A 19,698-nucleotide genomic window follows, 5' to 3' on the forward strand; every position below is an offset into this window, starting at 1 on the left:
CCAATAAATGCCTCTGGAGAGAGGTAATGTCCCTGAGAGCCCCACGAAGAGTTAGTTCCCAGGGTTTCTACGCCGGACCTCATCTAGCTACCCACAGCCTCAATCTAGAAGACTACCCAGCATGCTTCCTCACCACCCACGACCCCAACGGTCCCCCGCGCTCGCGGCGGGCTCTGCGCAGCGACGTCACGGAGCGCCGTGCGTCGGGTCAAAGTTCAGCCCCACCTCCGCTTCCCCCTCGCTGTCTCCGCCTGCGCTGCCGCCACCTCTGCCGCCGCTTAGGGCCCGGCGCCGCTCCTCCTCCTTCTCCGCCTTCTTTCCTGAGCGCTGCCCGGCCGGCCGCCATGGCGAACGTGGCCGACACGAAACTGTACGACATCCTGGGCGTCCCGCCTGGCGCCAGCGAGAACGAGCTGAAGAAGGTATTGGGGCGCGGGCCGGCTGGGCAAGGTGTGAGGGGCGCGGGCCTGCGCGACTGGGACGGCCAGGCCTCGCTACGGGATAGCCCGCGAGCCGCCGGCGGCCGGCCCAGGCTGGGGACCGGGGGCGAGACCGGCCCGAGTTGGGCCGCGCATTCCGGCCTCGGCTGACCTTGGGCCGCCGTCCCCGCCCGCCCGCAGATGCAGCAAATAAAACCCACTTCTGCGCAAACACTACGAAAACGCTTCATTCCTCCTTCCCCCGGCGGGCGCCGGAGGCCGGGCGCTCCCGGGAGGCAGCTGCCTGCCCGGCCTTTCTCGCGCGGAGGTCACCACCCTGGAAAAACAGGTTGGACCAAGGCGCCCAGCACATCCCAGCCCCAGGAGAGGAGTTGACCACGCCGCGGAGGTCGGCGCCCGAGCCCCAGCGGGATTGATTTGGGGCCTGGTGGAGGGGTCGAGGCCGCCCCCGCTGGCTGCCTGGGGAAGCTTAGGGATGTTTCCTGGGAGCCGCGGCTGCGGAGCTTCTCCCGGCTTCCTCCCTCGCCTGTCTACCCGAAGGTGGCGTGGGTCTGTGTTTGGGTGCATTGTTCTGTAGGCAGGTAACCCAGATGTTCTCTACCCGCTTCAGGAAGAAGCCATGGGTCCCAGCCAAACACCTGAGTGTACACTGACTAAAAATAAATAGAAGGTCTCATTATCGCTCTTTGCAGTGCTGCGACTCTTTCATCGCATGATTTCAAAGCATTTGAGACATTTAAGCCCCACAGCATCTTCACGGGGCTTAGAGTATCCAGATTTGTAAGCTTAGAAAAATGAGAATGCTTCTTAGGCAGTGGGACGGGTGCAGTTCAGAGTAAAAGGACTTCCTGTTACCTTACCGGAAATGCTGTTCTGTATTACATAATTCATCTATCTGTGAATGAACGCTTAAGTGGTTTATGGCTCAGTCACCCAAATGTATGCAGCTTCGCGAAGACTGAAGTCACTCCAATTGAGACCACAGTCAATTCACCGTATGAAAATAAACATGACACAGGAGCTTGTCTTGGCTTTTTCCTGATACTACAATTAGAGGAGCCATCATGAGCCTGGATTCTTACCTTAGCTTAATTTTTTAGAGTTTATTGGAGTCTTCTTGGTGTGGTTACTGGCCATCAAAGACGTTTGACTAGTAAAAATATGGGATATTTCAGTGTTTTGTTTTTCTCTGTGGTTTTGTTTTATTGTTTGCATTTGTCTTCAGTATAGTCTATTTTCTAGTGTAACTACTGTCTACTGTGTTATTAGTAAACAGTATTAAGATGGAAAATGTCCAACAGTGCCAATGGAAGTATTGCTTTTCAGAGATTTGGATGTTAAGTTAGTACTCACAAGTCTTTAAACTGGTCTTTATATGTAACCTTTTTTTTTTTTTTTCATCTTTTACTGAAGGCATACAGAAAGTTAGCCAAAGAATACCATCCTGATAAGAATCCAAATGCTGGTGACAAAGTAAGTTATTTGAGATTTTTTTCCCCCTGAGATTTTTGTTTTAAATTTAAATTGCCCTTCTTGGAAAAATAGGGAATGTTGTAAGGAAAGTCCATTTATGCCCATAGAACCACATTTTTATGTTAATATTTTGGACTTTATAATAGGGATACTAACATTCAGGGTAGTGGTAGTTGGTAAATAGGACCACCTGTAACTTTTCTTAGAAATAAGTGAATTCTAGATTCCTATAGCTTTTCCCTAGTCCTTTATTTGAAAATCCAACTGTTTTCCTTTTTCCTTTTTGTTCACAGTTCAAAGAAATAAGTTTTGCATATGAAGTACTATCAAATCCTGAGAAGCGTGAACTATATGACAGATATGGAGAACAAGGTCTTCGGGAAGGTAGCGGTGGAGGTGGTGGCATGGATGATATTTTCTCTCACATTTTTGGTGGAGGATTATTTAGCTTCATGGGTAATCAGAGCAGAAGTCGAAATGGCAGAAGAAGAGGAGAAGACATGATGCATCCACTCAAGTGAATATCTCTTTTTTTTCTTTAAAAATACTAAGCACTTTTTTCCCAGGTAGAAGTATTCAGTACAGGAGAGAAAAGGTATCAAAAAATATTCTGTCTTTAATCAGAAAAAAAAATCTTCCATTTGCCATACTGTCCTCATTGGCTAAGTTGAATTTAATAACCTGGATATTGGTATTTGATGACAGATCTTAAAGGATGGTTGGTGTTTTTACAGAGTGGGAAGGTGGCTTTGGTATATGCTTCTGAGGCTTCTTGTTTTTAAAATTTCAATTAAGATTCTTTTCTCTGAGGTATTTAAACCTTCTGAGTTAGTTTTAATTTAAAAACTTACAAAGTGAGTGACCATCCAACTGGTTGGTTGACATGTTACAGTTACTTATTACTTGATCCTCAGTGTGAACTCTCCTAAATTGATTTTCATGGAGCTTGCTGGCTTCAAGCCTGACATTAACCTGCCAACATATGAATGGTATCTTACCTTAAACTTAGACTGTGAACCCAAGACGAAAATAGCTATTTTACTTTGCAAATTCTGTGAAATCTTTTATCTGTTAATTTTTCATGAACCAATAATGGTTTTACTAGCAAATGCATGACACTGAAGTTCAAGTGTGTATTTAAAATGTTTTATATTATCTAGTTTATACATTTGAGTAGGTAAGGGGACCGTAAAGCATGATTTGTTGAAATTTTCATTACAGTGTTTCATTTTGGGTGTCTTTAATATTTGGCGTTCCATGATTTATTTAGTCATTCCCTTTTCTATAGGATGTTACCAGTTTTTTTCCTATAATGAATAGTGTTGCTGTATCTTTATATACAGCTTTGTCTCTCATTGGTGGAGATTCCTGGGGAGGTATCAGTGTTTTGAGGCTGATAAATATGCCTCTGCTTCATAATTACGTAACAGTTGATACAGACACACTTCTATCTGATACCAAGTGCCTTGAAATGATATACAGTATGTGTAAAAAGGTAGGTCACCCTAATAGAACATGTGAGGCTTGTGCTATAAAAAGTACAAAATTGTAGAGAGACATGATGCTACATTATGCTAAACATAATATCATATGAGTTTGACATAATAAGGGTTATTTAAAAGTTATCAACAAAATGGCTTTGATTCCTAGATTGCTCATTGATGACTTTGACAAGTATTTATGTCTACCTTCTGGTATTTAATTAGAGCTAAGTTTCTTGATTTTAGTGCCTTGACCTTAGCTTATTCTCTGCTAAGTTTTGAATCAAAAGAAGAAAAGACCAGAAATGTTTAACGATGTTTTATAAAGAGCATTCTCAGACTCAAAGATACAGAAAACAAACTAATGGTTACCAAAGGGGGAGGGAGGGTATAAACTATGAGATTGGGATTAACAGATACAAACTACTATATATAAAATTAATAAACAACAAGTTCCTCCTGATGTTCAAATAAATAATAGACCATAATGGAAAATAATATGAAAAAGAACATGTGTATGTATGTATGACTTCCCTGGTAGCTCAGTTGGTAAAGAATCTGCCTGCAATGCAGGAACCCCAGGTTCGATCCCTGGGTGGGGAAGATCTAGAGAAGGAAATGGCAACCCACTCCAGTATTTTTGCCTGGAAAATCTCATGGACAGAGGAGCCTGACAGGCTACAGTCCATGGGGTCACAAAGAGTTGGACACGACTTAGCGACTAAACCAAACCATATTGTCTTTAGAGGATGTGTCAGTTTAGCCTCACTGGTGGAGACTGCCAGCTTCACTAGACCATTACCCACATTTTTCTTTCTTTGCCATGTTTATTGAAATAAGGATTTTTCTTGCTGACCTCTTAATGTAGTGGTGTTGCATACTAATTGTGATTTAATATGTAAGGCAGAGAAGACCTACCTATTATGTAAATGGTTGCTTAAAGGAGAAGGCAATGGCAAGCCACTCCAGTACTCTTGCCTAGAAAATCCCATGGATGGAGGAGCCTGGTAGGCTGCAGTCCGTGGGGTGGCTAAGGGTCAGACACGACTGAGCGGCTTCACTTTCACTTTTGACTTTCACACATTGGAGAAGGAAATGGCAGCCCACTCCAGTGTTCTTGCCTGGAGAGCCCCAGGGATGGGGGAGCCTGGTGGGGTTCCATCTATGGGGTCGCACAGAGTCGAACACGACTGAAGTGACTTAGCAGCAGCAGGAGGATAAAAGGCTGATGGAGCCAAGTTCTTTGGTCTAAGGTCTAAGTATGCGTAGTTTAGAAGTGTTGGTAATGTTTTGACCTTAAGTGCTTTATTCTTACACTGTCTAGGACGTATAAAAGTTTTAGCTTTGAATGCTGCAAAGTAGTGTAGGTGCTTTGCAAGGTAGTTTTGACTTTTTGTTCCTTTATTTAATTTTTTAGAAAATATTTTTGTTCCTTTGTTTTAAAGTTGAGCGACTTCACTTTCGCTTTACTACTAAAGAAGATTTAAAAACACTAATGGAAGGGTAAAACCAAGTTAAATGCAGGTTGTTTCCAAGTTGTAAATGAATATTTTTGAGACTTTGATATAAATAGATAATTTTTTTTTTGAGGGAGGTTTATTTGAAAATGAATGGTCGTGCAGTTCAGATATGTTGTGTGAATAAAAGCAAGTTGGGGTTTATCTTTGGGATTTTTAATAGGCTTTTTATCTGGACCATTTGGGGGTCATAGACCCCTTTGAAATTTTTGTAGAAGTTGCTCAAATTTTGCTTATAATTCTCTGGGTTTTTCAGACATTGAAAGCTTGTAGGCTTTCTATTTGGAAATCTATTCTCTGTTACAGTGTAATAAAGCCAATTTTTTTTTTTAAGACATACCCAATCTGAGTGTCTCTCAGAAATTGTAATATAACTTTGTAGCCTTTCTGAATTGTCCTTGAAGGAGACAGAGGCTTACAGTAGAGCATGGACTCTGGAGTTAGACTGCCTATGTAATCTTGGGCAAGTTACTTAACCTCTCTGGGCCTCAGTTTTGTCCTCTAAAATGAGGATAAAAATTTTGCTTCATTCAAAGGGTTGGATTAGGTGAAGGTTTTGTCTAAGGCTAGAAGAAGGTGTGATATTTTGAATTTGTGTAGTTATCAGCTTTATCAGAAAATGCAGCACAGTCAATTATTGGCCTGATCCTTTACATTCTGGCTTTAAGCACCACCTGTATTTATAGCCATAAACAATTTGAGCTACAAAATGAAATCTCACTCAGTTGACTTAATGTAAGATGTTCTTGAATTCTTTGCTTAAAAGGTTATAGTGAAATTAGCTGTATCAGCTAATCCTTTCTTGTATTTAAGACAACTTGGCAAAATTTGAATCTAATTCTTTTCTCCACAGAGTATCTTTAGAAGACCTGTATAATGGCAAGACAACCAAACTACAACTTAGCAAGAATGTACTCTGTAGTGCATGCAGTGGGTGAGTGTGTTTCCTTGTTATGAAATAAATTTTATCTGTTGTTTGAGTCACATGTTGAGTCTATATCAAATAAAAATTATTCATGATTTCAAACTGACTACCCAACCCAGAACAGTTTCTGATACCTCTGAAAGTTGGTTAAAATACCAGTCTTTGGGGGTTGAAGATGAAGGTAAAAAAGCACAATTCCCATTTTTCATGACCTAGGGGGGAAAATCTAATTTATACTTTTGCTTGCTTTTAGCCAAGGTGGGAAGTCTGGAGCTGTTCAGAAGTGTAGTGCTTGTCGGGGTCGAGGTGTGCGCATCATGATCAGACAGCTGGCTCCAGGGATGGTACAGCAGATGCAGTCTGTGTGTTCTGACTGTAATGGAGAAGGTATGCATGCCAGTGTTTCTCTGCCTTTCTGTTGGAATGGATTCGAATGCAGAAATTGGAGGGGGCTTACAGTTTTTCTTTTTCAATGTGTGTTTATATTCATCGTATTGTAAAAGGTAGAGCGTTATTTTTTAAAATGCAGAAATATTATTTCCTTTTGCATAGGCCCAGTGAACACTGCTAAACAGTAAATTTATATTATGTTGAGTGGAATGTTAGTCTTTTTCCAAAAAGATGGGCAAGGTTTTTAGTCCTTTTGTATTTTTTTGTTGTTTACTTATCCTTTATATTTTAAAAGGTAAAAGGGAGACAGCAAATTGTTTAGTTCTCATTCTGATAACTAGAGGATTTTACTGTAAACTTTAGTTAGCTTTTGAGGATAGATCATTATAATTGAAGCTTATTTTACAGAAGTAAATATTTTAGGTTTTTGTAGGTTAATGGTTTTTGAAACTGCTACTCTTCTACCCTTTTAGCACTTTTATAGCCACCGATAATATGTAAATAAGTGGGCATGACTGTTTTCTGGATAAACAGTATTTGCATAAACAAAGGCATGCCCAGTTTGGCCTGTGAGCCTTAGTTTGCCAGCCCTGTTCTAGAGCAGTGCCGTCCAAAAGAATTTTTCTGTAATGGAAAGGTCCTGTATATGTAATGTCTACTGTAATAGCCACTAGCCACCTGGGTGTGGCTGAGGAACTGAGCTTTTAATTATTTTAAACTTAAATAACCTCAGGTGACTAGTGGCTCCTGTATTGGACAGTTCTATGGCAAGCCACTCCAGTACTCTTGCCTAAAAAATCCCATGGATGGAGGAGCCTGGTAGGCTGCAGTCCGTGGGGTCGCTATGGGTCGGACACGACTGAGCGACTTCACTTTCACTTTCACACATTGGAGAAGGAAATGGCAACCCACTCCAGTGTTCTTGCCTGGAGAATCCCAGGGACGGGGGAGCCTGGTGGGCTTCCGTCTATGGGGTCACAGAGAGTCGGACACGACTGAAGTGACTTAGCAGCAGCAGCAGCAGAACACCCTTTTCCAAATTGCTTCTGAAAGTGACAAGATAATTTTGAGAAGCCACATATCATATTTCCCTCCTGAAGAGTCTTAGTGCATTTTACTTTATTAAAGTTGCTGACATTTCCCATTCAAGAAATTGGAGTCAACTGAAATCTTTTCCCATGTGCCATTACCATTTTGAGAAACTGGTGCTTTGCAGAACATACTTTGCAGAAGCAGTGTTCCTAAAGTCATTTATATGCCACCTAAGCATTAAAGTGTGCCAATAATCAGCCATTAGAAATTGATGGTATTTTTTTTATGATATACTATTGTATGACTTCAGTTTTATTTTTTTATACCACTGATCAAATATTTCAGAATACATGGAAGAAAAAACTGTTGGAGTCATAAAGGATATTTAAATTTTTATTTGGGTTGTTGCTCCGTTGTTAAATGAAACTAAGACAAAAAATGAAGCATTTGTAGAAGATCTAGTGTCTGACCACCCATTTTGTTTGCTTGATCCTCAAACTTTGTTTTAACTTTAGGAAGTAGTGTCAGGAGGTAAGATAATGTTATTTAAGATATTTTATACTCTGGGATAGAGTAGCTGGGTCCTTTAGGTAATCTGCAGTAAGATGTGAGTTTTGTTCCTAAGAATGTTCATGAAAAGTTCAGGTAGCAGTTTAAAGAAGTACGGGAAATTTATTTAGTGAATAAAGGCGTTATTAGGACCTGTCTTGCTTAAGAGTGCAATGTAGTACCCTTGCTGGAAGATTGACTGACCTCTTTTTCCAGGAGAGGTAATTAATGAAAAGGACCGCTGTAAAAAATGTGAAGGGAAGAAAGTGATTAAAGAAGTCAAGATTCTTGAAGTCCACGTAGACAAAGGCATGAAACATGGACAGAGAATTACATTTACTGGGGAAGCAGACCAGGCCCCAGGAGTGGAACCAGGAGACATTGTTCTTTTGCTACAAGAAAAAGAGCATGAGGTAATTTCCTTTTTGTTTTATTTTTGCCTCAGAAGATCAGAAATGGGTCTTGTATGCAAGATACAGGTTGTTGGTGGTTTTGTTGCTAAGCTGTGTCCAGTTCTTGCAACCACGTGGACTGTAGCCCCCTAGGCCTCTCTGTCCATGGGATTCTCCAGGCAAGAATACTGGAGTGGATTGCCATTTTCTTCTCCAGGGGATCTTCCCAACCCAGGAATCCAACCCGGATCACCTGCATTGCGGGCGGATTCTTTACCTACTGAGCTATGAGGGAAGCCCAAGATACAGGTTAGATAAGTTTGAGTTCCCTGAAGTAGCATTAACTGCATTGCAGGCAGATTCTTTACCTACTGAGCTATGAGGGAAGCCCAAGATACAGGTTAGATCAGTTTGGGTTCCCTGAAGTAGCATTGAATATAGATGAAGTTGTTACGTGGTTTGGCTGAGTTCATAAGAACTGACTTGTTTAGTAGACCAGCAAGACAGGTGCTGTCAGAAGCACAGTAGGAGCTCATCTTGGTCCCGGCTCTGCTGTTGACTGGCACTGTAACCTTAAGTAATCCTGTTGTGTCTGTACCCCTGTTTCCTTGTTTATGAAAATAAGGCATTGGATCAGATAATGTAAGCAGCTTAGTTTTCACTGTGAACTCCTTTGATGGTTGGTGAGTTGGTGACAGTGTCAGTCCTCAGTACTGCTCTGTTGATTTGTTTTACATACTGGGTATCCATGTGAACTTTTCTTGAAAAAAAAGTTCTGCAGTTTTAAAAACATTGCATTTTAAATTTCTCATTCTCTTTTTGGGGATAGGGGAGGGCAGGGGCATCTTGTGGCTTGTGGGAGCCTTGACCAGGAGTTGAACCTGTGCCCACAGCAGTGGAAGTGCTGAGTCCTAACCACATGACTGCCAGGGAACTCCCTATTTTTAAATTTCTGATTGACTCAGTATTGTATCTGTTAGTGCAAGGGTCTTCAACCCCTGGACCTTGAGTGAAGCTTTATATGCTGCTCCCTTTCATTCCCCATGCTTGCATTACTGCCTGAACATTGTTACACCACCTCCACCCCACAGTCCAGGAGAAATTCACAAAACTGGTGCCCAGAAGTTTGGGGACTGCTGTGTTAATGTACATGGGAAAATGAACTGAGCTAACAGTGTGGCCTGGAGTATGTTACTTTGATCATACCATTTCATCTGTATTTTTTACATGTGCAGTGGAGTATATTATAGACCTTTTTATTCATGAAGAACACGCGTGGAGCTTTGGTGCCCACCTAGTTCTTGAATATAGAAGCATTTGACAGAATCCTGGCTTTGTACTTGATCACATTGCCATTTTGAGTTCCTTTGGAAGTCTAGATCACAAGTTAGCCACCTTTTTAAGTTCACAATAAAATTTTCTCCCATATGATGGTGATTTCTACAAATTTAAAAAATCACTAAGAATCCAACAGAGAATAAAGCCATATTGAGATGCAGATTCTGGGAATTTGATTAGATTCATTCCCTCACTAGACTGGCTTACTACTACACTAGCCTTTCCCAAGGAATGCTAGTCAAATTTATTGCCTCAGCAAATCTGCGAAAGTAAAAATCTATAAATTGCAGTATATTTTGTCCTTTTGTGAATATTGCCAAACCTACCAGTGACAAGGGTTCCTAGATTTCTTTGTTTTTGTTTTTTTTTAAGGAATAATTTCTAGAATTCTGTCTTATGGGTTGAAATATTCTGTAAGTACATTGGGTTTTACAAAATAGAAATCACTGTTCTTAGAGACAAGAGACTTAAGTTCTGGCTCCCATGTACTACTAGTTTTGGTCTCCCTGGTCTTGGCTTTGCATACTTAAAACTCATCCCTCAGAAAGATAGTGTAGAATCAAATGAGATAAAGAATAACTTGCTCTTCTTTCTCGGGACTGTCAAGAGGCATTTGGAAGTAAATCAACTTCTAAAATTATTGGCTACAGTGGAATTGCATGGAATTTCTAACAAAACAGCAGATGCTATTGATTGTCTAAAGTAGAAAATGATAAAGGCTAGAATGGGAGTTCATCTAGTAAGAGGTCAAAGATTTTCCCTTCTTGGTTTTATTGACTGGTAAAGTAAATTTGAGCCCCAAATGAGATTTAAGCATCTTGTTTAATTTATATCTCTGAGAATATTCTTAACCTTCTTAAGAAAAATTGACTAGTTTGAACTAGTTCATGAACAAGCTTGTATTTTGCTTGGGGCTTTTTGTTTAAAAACTGTCAACACTTGTAGGGATTGTGAGGCCATGAGATCAGGGTGGGTTCTGTAGCTTGAAACAGAATGTAAATCTTCTGATAAAAAAAATAGTGCAATTTTGAGAGTAATATGTATGTATGTGTATCATCTTTCAGTATAGGTATGTGTGTGTTTCGGTGATTTTGCTGTTATAATGCATTTGTACAGCAAAGAACCACAGTGGTGGGTAACATTGGGTGATACTAGTCTCTCCTCTGTTTTTCAGAAATTATTTCAGCTTTTAAGTGTTTTATTGTCTGGTTCTTGGTAATCTCATTAGTCTTGTTTTTCAAAAATTTCCTGGCCATGCTTGCCTGATTATTTTCTGTTTGAATTTTAGCATCTAATAGCACCCTTCTGCTGGCCCCCTCCCCCACAAGAATCAACCCTAATACCATTTTTTGAAATTAGTTTGAGTTCCTCTATCCAAGAACATAGTATGTCTTGCTCCTTCTAATACTGCTTTAACTAAATGATACTTGGTTAAGGATGATTCTTGGAAGAGTAATATAATGAGTTGTTCAGAAACACTTCCATTTTACAAATTTGCAAGAGCATTAAAAAGTCCTGCATTAAAGAAACCTTCAGTTCAGTTCAGTTCAGTTCAGTCGCTCAGTCGTGTCCGACTCTCCGCGACCCCATGAATCACAGCACGCCAGGCCTCCCTGTCCATCACCAACTCCCGGAGTACACTCAAACTCATGTCCACAGAGTCGGTGATGCCATCCAGCCATCTCATTCTCCGTCGTCCCCTTCTCCTCCCGCCCCCAACCTTTCCCAGCATCAGAGTCTTTTCCAGTGAGTCAACTCGTCTCATGAGGTGGCCAAAGTATTGGAGTTTCAGCTTCAGCATCAGTCCCTCCAATGAACATCCAGGATTGATCTCCTTTAGAATGGACTGGTTGGATCTCCTTGCAGTATAAGGGACTCTCAAGAGTCTTCTCCAACACCACAGTTCAAAAGCATCGATTCTTCGGCGATCAGCTTTCTTCACAGTCCAACTCTCACATCCATACATGACCACCTTACTTAAATTAATTTTTCCTACACCTCAGTAAACTCACGTAGGTAATATAAATTCAGTGGTTCTTAAACTTTAGTATATGTTAGACTCCCCAGGAAGGCTTATTAAAATGACAGATTGCTGGGTCTCACCTTCATAGTTTCTGATGCAGTGGGTATCGGATGGTGCCCAAGAATGTTCATTCCTAACCAGTTTCCTGGTGCTGCTGAGGCTCCTGATTCAGGACCAATTGTCAAGATAATGGGTTGAGATTAACCTTACTCGTAGGTAAGGTTAGGAGGATAGTTTAGGAAAAGTCTATCTTTCAGATTTCCTCTCCTCTGAATTAACCAGCCAACATTATTCTTTGGAAGAGAGGCTATTGAAAAAAATCTAGGTGACTGTTCATTGCAGTTAATTTTATTTCAAGTTAAATTTCAAAAATTAATATAGATATTTGAAAATTCTAAGAAGCAGAAGTTGTAAGTTGGGCATGTGTGAAATTGGATGTATTTTTTTCCTGCATGTTGAATGCTCAGAAACATTTTTTAAAATGCTTGTTGAATAACCTTTGCATTACATAGTCCATAGGCTTATAGTGCATTAATAAGCCACCTTTCTTTAGCATTTGGTTTACATTCATCTAATGGCAACCCACTCCAGTGTTCCTGCCTGGAGAATCCCAGGGACGGCGGAACCTGGTGGGCTGCCGTCTATGGGGTCGCACAGAGTCGGACACGACTGAAGCGTCTTAGCAGCAGCAGCAGCAGCAGCAAGCAAGTTTTGTATCTTAGGTTAGGTAAAACTTGTTCATACTTAAATGAAGTGTGGGGTTTGAGCCCTTTTACTGGTTGAGCTTTTTTAGTTGAGCTTGGGCCTTCCCCTTCCCCTCTTAGAATCATGTCTGGAGGAAATTCCAGGTGAACCTGTTCTACAGAATCCCACTGGGCCTTCTACACCTTTTCCCTCATGGTTCAGAAAAGGGCCATAATTGTAAAATATATACCTGGTTCTGTTTTTTAAGCTTCACCTGTGCCTTATGAGCCATTGTATTCCCAATTCCAATTCTTTCATGATCGAAGTTTCTAGCCTATTACTTGAGAATAGCTAGATTTCCTTATATATATTGATAAATTTAGGGAACTTAGGGATGGTGGCAGTTTGACTTTTGCAGTAAATGGTAGAATTAAGGTTTTGAAATTGATTCAGGTAACACAGCACAACAGAGCATGCCTCCATAGTTTCGTTGTTTCTTGTGTGCTTCATTTGTAGGTGTTCCAGAGAGATGGGAATGATTTGCACATGACGTATAAGATAGGACTTGTTGAAGCTCTTTGTGGATTTCAGTTCACATTTAAGCACCTTGATGGACGTCAGATTGTGGTGAAATACCCCCCTGGCAAAGTAATTGAACCAGGTAAATCTTGATTTTTGTCTGATCTAAGATTCTATGTAATCTTCAGTGAGTGACTCTCAAAAAACATTTATTATTGAGCACTTTCTTGGGTAAAATTCTTAATATTTTCCCCTTTATTTACTCAAATAATAGGATGTGTTCGTGTAGTTCGAGGTGAAGGAATGCCACAATATCGTAATCCCTTTGAAAAAGGTGATCTTTACATAAAGTTTGATGTGCAGTTTCCTGAAAACAACTGGATCAACCCAGATAAACTTTCTGTAAGTATTAGGCAACAGATGACTTAAAGTTTAATAATCATTTCTTTGTCACTTTCCATTTGTTTTGGGTGTTAAGATTAGATCACATAGTTTATTAATTTGAGTGATTGATGGCCTGGCCTCATTGTTTTTTAAGGTGGACATAACTGATGTAAAAGTTTATGGGCCAAGCTGGGAATAGTGAAGGCATAAGCAGACGGTGTGAGGTGGTAGCAGGAGGATTGGGACTCTGGAGAGCAGATCTCTTACCCCATCTTAGCATCTCCTGGTCGTTCACGCAGGAAGACATGTCTAATGTGAAGTTTTCCAGTGTTTAAATGTTAGCGATTAAATCTGTTTATTGTTTTCTAATCAATAGATGGGTTGCACAAAGATGTCTAGATTTGGTCAGTGGGTCATCCATTTGTAATCTCTGGCTTAAAGTGCAAAGATTTTAACTATCAAACATACACCTTGGATTGTATCAAAAGGGAAATTGATAGTAGATAATAATCTTCAAGCTAATCTTATTTTTGTTCATTTTAATGAAGGAATTAGAAGATCTTCTGCCATCTAGACCAGAAGTTCCAAATATTATTGGAGACACAGAGGAGGTAGAGCTTCAAGAATTTGATAGCACTCGGGGCTCAGGAGGTGGTCAGAGGCGTGAAGCCTATAATGATAGCTCTGATGAAGAAAGCAGTAGCCATCATGGACCAGGAGTGCAATGTGCCCATCAGTAAACTCTGCTGACAAATCGCACAGGTGGATTTTCTTTCCACATTGGTTTTCTGCAATCCAGCTGGAGCATCTGGTCAACCCAGATGAACTGATGGACATCTGTTGGTCTATGTGTAACTTTTAAAATTGGTATAGTATCTACAGAGTGTATAATTTAAACTAACCACAAAGCTTTACATCTTCATTTCGACTGTTCTATAGCAGAATAAAGCACTTGAAAGGAAAACAAGACTCCCTTTCACACATGGGTTATAAGTTTCAGTCCTGATATCTGTGCTTGATTTTTATCAGTTTTGTGTAGATTTTATGTTTCATATTTTAAATTCAAATCCCACATTGTAAAGTTTGTGTACAGTTTGTCCTGAAGCTTTGTGTTTGGCTGCACCTGCATAAGCTGCTACAAATAGAATAAAAAATTTCATAGCCTGTATCTATCATTTAGATGCATGGGAAAATGGGCTTTGCACACAATGGGTTTGGAGCTGACTGGGAACAATGGAAAAAAATATCATTAGCTGAGCTGTGGTTGTAAAGTTTTGGGCGGGGAGGGGTGGTTCTTTTTCTTTCTTTCTTTCTTTCTCCACCCCCCCACCTGTTTTTTTTTTTTTTTTTACCATCTTGTGAAAGGTTTCTGGAACTGAATAATAAAAAGCAGTTGGTGTAAATTACTCTTTGTCTCACATTTTTAGAAAGAAGAACATATTTTGAACTGTAAAATCTATCCTTAAACTGGAGAATGTGTCCTAGTTCTGGTTCTTAAACAGTGTTTAAAACCCATTGGCCTGAAATTTATGCCTCAGGCTCATGCCCTTTTTATAGTTTCAAAAGACAAAGTTTGATATATAGGTAGAAACTGGCTTTATTGGCTTCAATTAATGCTTTGTAGAGTCAAGGACATCTAAGTTATGTAACTCATGATTCTGAGTATTGGGGCCAAGTTAACCTGGCCTCTGTATTTCCCCACCCTACTCTGTTTAAAAAAAATAAGGTAACGGCAAATCAATATTAGAACCATGTCTGCATAGAACCTGTTAAAATGCTCTGTTTTCATTAAATGTTAAGTTAAAGATTCTCTTGTCTCCATTAAGTTGAATATTTGAGACTGGGGGAAGCATTGATTACTGTTGTTTTGCAGAAAGGTAAGACTCAGGCTGGTGTGAGAAAAATCAGGTAAAACTACTTTTTCATCTTCTATTATCTTCTTTTCATTCCCAGAGTAGACATTTTTAGAACACACTTATTTTAGGGAAAAGATACATCAGTGGTAGATATGTTTGTAAAAGACAAATGGGAGAAAACTGAAAATTAAAAAATTTAAATGTATTATACCATCGCTGAGCCTATTTGTAGTACTTGTAGTCTATTTCTAGGTCTTCTAGAACCTAAATGAAAAAAAAAAAGGTCCTGACGTTAATCAAGGCCTGTGAGGTTTAAATTATTGCCCTATCCACTCTACCTCCATTGTACAAAAACTTTTACAACCAGCCTGGGCAAGATGCAACAGCGTAGTAGTTTCGTATCCAAGGTTACTTCCCCCACAACACTTTAAGCAAAAGAAATGCAGTGGCAATACAAAGTTTGTAGCCTTTCCAATAAAGGTTTGTAAAACAGTTGTACAGTGTAGTCTTTCTTTCAGTTCTATCCAGTTTTTGGATTGTAGTAGCGAACTATGAAAGTTGCTCAGTCATGTCCAACTCTTTTGTGACCCCATGGACTATATAGTCCACGAATTCTCCAGGCCAGAATACTGGAATGGGTAGTTCCCTTCACCAGGGGATCTTCCCAACCCAGGGACCGAACCCAGGTGCCCCGCATTGCAGGTAGATTCTTTACCAGCTGAGCCACCAGGGAAGCCCAAGAATACTCAAGTGGGTAGCCTGCCCCTTCTCCAGGGAAATTTCCTGACCTAGCAGTTGAACCAGGGTTTGCTGCATCACATGTGGATTCTTTACCAGCTGAGCTATGAGAGAAGTGAACCATGTAGAAGGGGAATAAAACCTTGTTAAGGTTATTTCACTGAATCTACTGGCTCTGTTGTAGAGCATCTGTCTAAGCATGTATTATCAGTACAAAGAACCTTTTATAACAGCTTTATTGAAATGCAATTCATATGCCATTAAATCTTTTTAAAGAAAAGTGCAGGGAATTCCCTGGCTGTTCAGTGGTTAGGACTCCATACTTCCAGTGTTGGGGTCCTGACTTCAATCTGTGGACTGGAAGCTCAGATCCCACAAGCCACATGGCCAAATAAAAGGTGTGCAGTTCAGTGGTTCTCAGTGTATTCACAGAGATTTGCAGCCATCACCACTGATTCCAGAACACTCATTACCCCAGGAAAGAAACCTTAAGTCTGTTAGTATTTGCTCCTCATTCCATCCCCTGTCACTGTGGTGCAATCTCTAGTTTCTAAGTATTTGCCTATTTCAGACATTGTCTACAAAATGGAATATATAGTATGTAGCCATTTGTGACATGTTCATTTTGTATGTTACCAGTTGATCCCCGTCATAGCATGTATCCATAGTTTGTTTTTATAGCAAAATAATACTCCATTGTATAAAATACCATGTTTATACCCATCCATCATTTGGTGAACATTTGAATTTTTTCCATTTGGAATAGTGCTTGTATGAACATTAACATACAGATTTTTGTGGGGGCATGTTTTTAAGTTGCATAAATCTAGGAGTGGAATTAGTGGTTCATGTGGTTTAATCTTTTGACGATCTGTCAAACTTCCAAAAAGTATGCACTATTTTACAATACAACAATATTTGAAGACTTCAGTTTTTCCATGTAATGACCAACATTTGCTGTATTTTAGTATAGCTGTCCTAGTAGGTATGAAAGACACTTACTCCTTGGAAGGAAAGTTATGACCTAGATAGCATATTAAAAAGCAGAGACATTACTTTGCCAACCAAGGTCCGTCTAGTCAAGGCTATAGTTTTTTCAGTAGTCATGTATGGATGTGAGAGTTGGACTGTGAAGAAAGCTGATCGCCAAAGAGTTGATGCTTTTGAACTGTGGTGTTGGAGAAGACTTTTTTTTTTTTTTTTTTTTGGAAAAGACTCTGAGAGTCCTTTGGACGGCTAGGAGATCCAACCAGTCCATTCTAAAGATCAGTCCTGGGTGTTCATTGGAAGGACTGATGCTAAAGCTGAAACCAATACTTTGGCCACCTCATGCAGAGTTGACTCACTGGAAAAGACTCATGCTGGGAGGAATTGGGGGCAGGAGGAGAAGGGGATGACAGAGAATGAAATGGCTGAATGGCATCACCGACTCGATGGACGTGAGTTTGAGTGAACTCCGGGAGTTGGTGTTGGACAGGGAGGCCTGGCGTACTGTGATTCATGGGGTCATAGTCAGACAAGACTGAGCGACTGAACTGAACTGAACTGAAAGACTAATGATGTTATATTTTAGACATCTTTTCATGTGCTTACTGACCATTTGTGTTTTGAGAGAAATGTCTATTCAAATCCTTTTCCCATACTTTATTCAATACATTATTTTCTAATGTTTTTCTGTTCCAGGACACCATATTACATTTAGTTGTATCTGCATAGGCTATGCTTGGCTGTAACAGTTCTTATTTTTGATTGATGACTTAGGAAATTTTGAGGAGTCAAGTATTTTATAGAATGAACAATGTAATATTAGTATTACATATGTAAAAGTTGATTCTAATAGTACTAGGCAGGAATGAATCAGTATAATGCTTAAAAGAAAAACCTGTTTCTTCTGCTCAAAACACTTTGACATTACCTGGAGTTAAACTCCACAGGTTAAGGGCTCAGGTCCCACAAGACTGCCTGGTCTTCAGACACTAATCACAGTTCCAGGTTGTCATTTGTACTGGCCAAGTGGTTATAAGTCAAGGGTACCCACAACCCTCTCCTCAGTTCAATAATTTGCTAGAATGGCTCATAGAACTCAGGAACACCTACTAGATTAGTGGCTTATTACAAGTGATACAACTCAGGAACAGCCCAGTGGAACAGAACATAATCACTGTCCATTGATGACTGAACTGTCTCAGCCCCTCTCCCTTTCCCAGAGGTCTAGAAGTGAGATGGAAGGGTCCAACCTTCTTACCATATTGTTGGTTCCCTCTGGTAAGCAACCCCCATCATTAACATAAACTCAGGAGTGATTGAAAAGGGCTTGTAATAAATTTAAAAAGATATTCCCCTAACTCCTATTGGAAAACTCCAGGGGTTTAGGGAGCGCTGCCAGGAGCCAGGGATGAAAACCAAATACATTTTTCTTATTCTATCACAGTATCACAGTGTTATTTTGTGAAACACAAAAGCTGCATATTATAAACTCTGTCAAGGCACATGTGTACAAGTTATTTCTAATAGTTTTGCATGAATGAATCAGTGTGGTGTTACTTTGGTAGAAACCTTGCTCCTATCATCTGCCAACTTTCTGCTTAGTTGTTCAATTCTAGTATAAATGAATGGTAATATCCATTGTTAACCCATACCCACATGAGAAAAAAACTAGGTCAACTAGAGTACAGTGCTAAGCATAGTTTCTTTTGCCTTTAATTTTACAGACTCTATTTTCAAAGCTATTTAGGCCAACACCTTTGCCCCCACCCACTTCCTTGAGGACTGTTTCATATGTTTGTGACACAGTTAAATTACGTGCTTGCCTTCTACAAGCATTCTACATTCTATCCTAGGTGCCACCCCACCACCATCTCCCAAATGATTTTTAAAAACCTCCATACAGGGATACCCTGGTTGTCCAGTGGTTTTTAGGACTTCACTTTCACACTGAAGACATGAGTTCAATTCCTGGTTGGGGAACTAAGATCCTGAAAGCTGCACTGCATAGTCAAAAATAAATTCTGGGTTCTCCCCTGGTGGTACAGTAGTTTAGAATCCACCTTCCAAAGTGGGGGACATGGGTTTGATCCCTGGTCAGGGAACTAAGATCCCACATGCTGCAACTAGAGAGCTTGTATGCCACAACTACTGAGCCTCTAGCGCGCATGTGCCACAGCAAAAGCCCATGTGCTGCAACTACAGAAAGCCTGTGCACTGCAATGGAGAGTCCACGTAATGCAGCAAAGACCCAACAAAGTCAAAAAAATTTAAAACCTGCATACATTAAAGGTCACTCTTTGTGCTGTAAAGTTCAGTATGTTTTGAAAAATGCATAGTGTCATGTATTTACTATTATGCTATACTGAATTTAAAAATCCTCTGGACTTCACCTATTCAACTCTCCCTACTCCTGAACCCATGACAAACACCTACTATTTTGCCTTTGCCAACATTTTATAAAATTAGTCATATAGTATGTAAGCTTTTCAGTCTTTCACTTAACAATATGCTCTTATCTTTTGTGTATGTTCATATCTTTTTGTGGCCCGATAGCTCACTCATTATTTTTTTTAATTGGAGGATGACTGCTTTGCAATATTGTGGTGATCTCTGCCTGACATCGGTATGCATCAGTGATAATTACATATATATATACACATGTATCTCCCATCCCTCATGAGCCTTCCTCCTCTCCCCTAATCCACCCTTTAGGTCATCACAGGGTGCCAGGCTGGGCTCCCTGTTATATAGCAGCTTCCTGCTAGTTATCTGTTTTACACATGAGAGTGTATATACGTCAATGCTACTTTCTCAATTTGTCTTACATTTCTTATTACTGCTGAAAAAGATTTCATTGTATGGATGTATCGGTTTATTCATTATCAGATACTTGATTTGCAAATATTTTTCCTATTCCATAGTTGTCTTCACTTTCTTGATAGTGTCCTTTGAATTCAGCACAAAGTTTTA

The 19,698-nt window shown here is 40.0% G+C and overlaps 1 protein-coding gene across 1 annotated transcript; it reads left to right on the forward strand.

Annotated features, from left to right (window-relative positions):
* The first annotated feature begins 232 nt into the window (after positions 1–232).
* Positions 233–14,957, forward strand: DNAJA2 (DnaJ heat shock protein family (Hsp40) member A2). The gene is made up of 9 exons (XM_055412848.2): positions 233–422; positions 1,854–1,913; positions 2,207–2,430; positions 5,765–5,845; positions 6,090–6,223; positions 8,024–8,220; positions 12,761–12,905; positions 13,038–13,165; positions 13,696–14,957. The coding sequence occupies exons 1-9, from the start codon at positions 345–347 to the stop codon at positions 13,885–13,887; spliced, it is 1,239 nt and encodes a 412-aa protein (XP_055268823.1). The 5' UTR covers positions 233–344; the 3' UTR covers positions 13,888–14,957.
* Positions 14,958–19,698: the final 4,741 nt, after the last annotated feature.

The sequence above is a fragment of the Moschus berezovskii genome, chromosome 22 (assembly GCF_049115385.1).
Source record: "Moschus berezovskii isolate FMDL1 chromosome 22, NW_MosBer_1.0, whole genome shotgun sequence".
Lineage (NCBI taxonomy): Eukaryota > Metazoa > Chordata > Mammalia > Artiodactyla > Moschidae > Moschus > Moschus berezovskii.

Bases quoted from the DNA above. Each gene is read 5' to 3' on its own strand.
- DNAJA2 (XM_055412848.2), top strand. From the start codon at position 345: ATGGCGAACGTGGCCGACACGAAACTGTACGACATCCTGGGCGTCCCG. The intron at 8,221-12,760 runs GTAATTTCCTTT...CTTCATTTGTAG, and splicing joins TACAAGAAAAAGAGCATGAG to GTGTTCCAGAGAGATGGGAA. The intron at 12,906-13,037 runs GTAAATCTTGAT...CTCAAATAATAG, and splicing joins TGGCAAAGTAATTGAACCAG to GATGTGTTCGTGTAGTTCGA.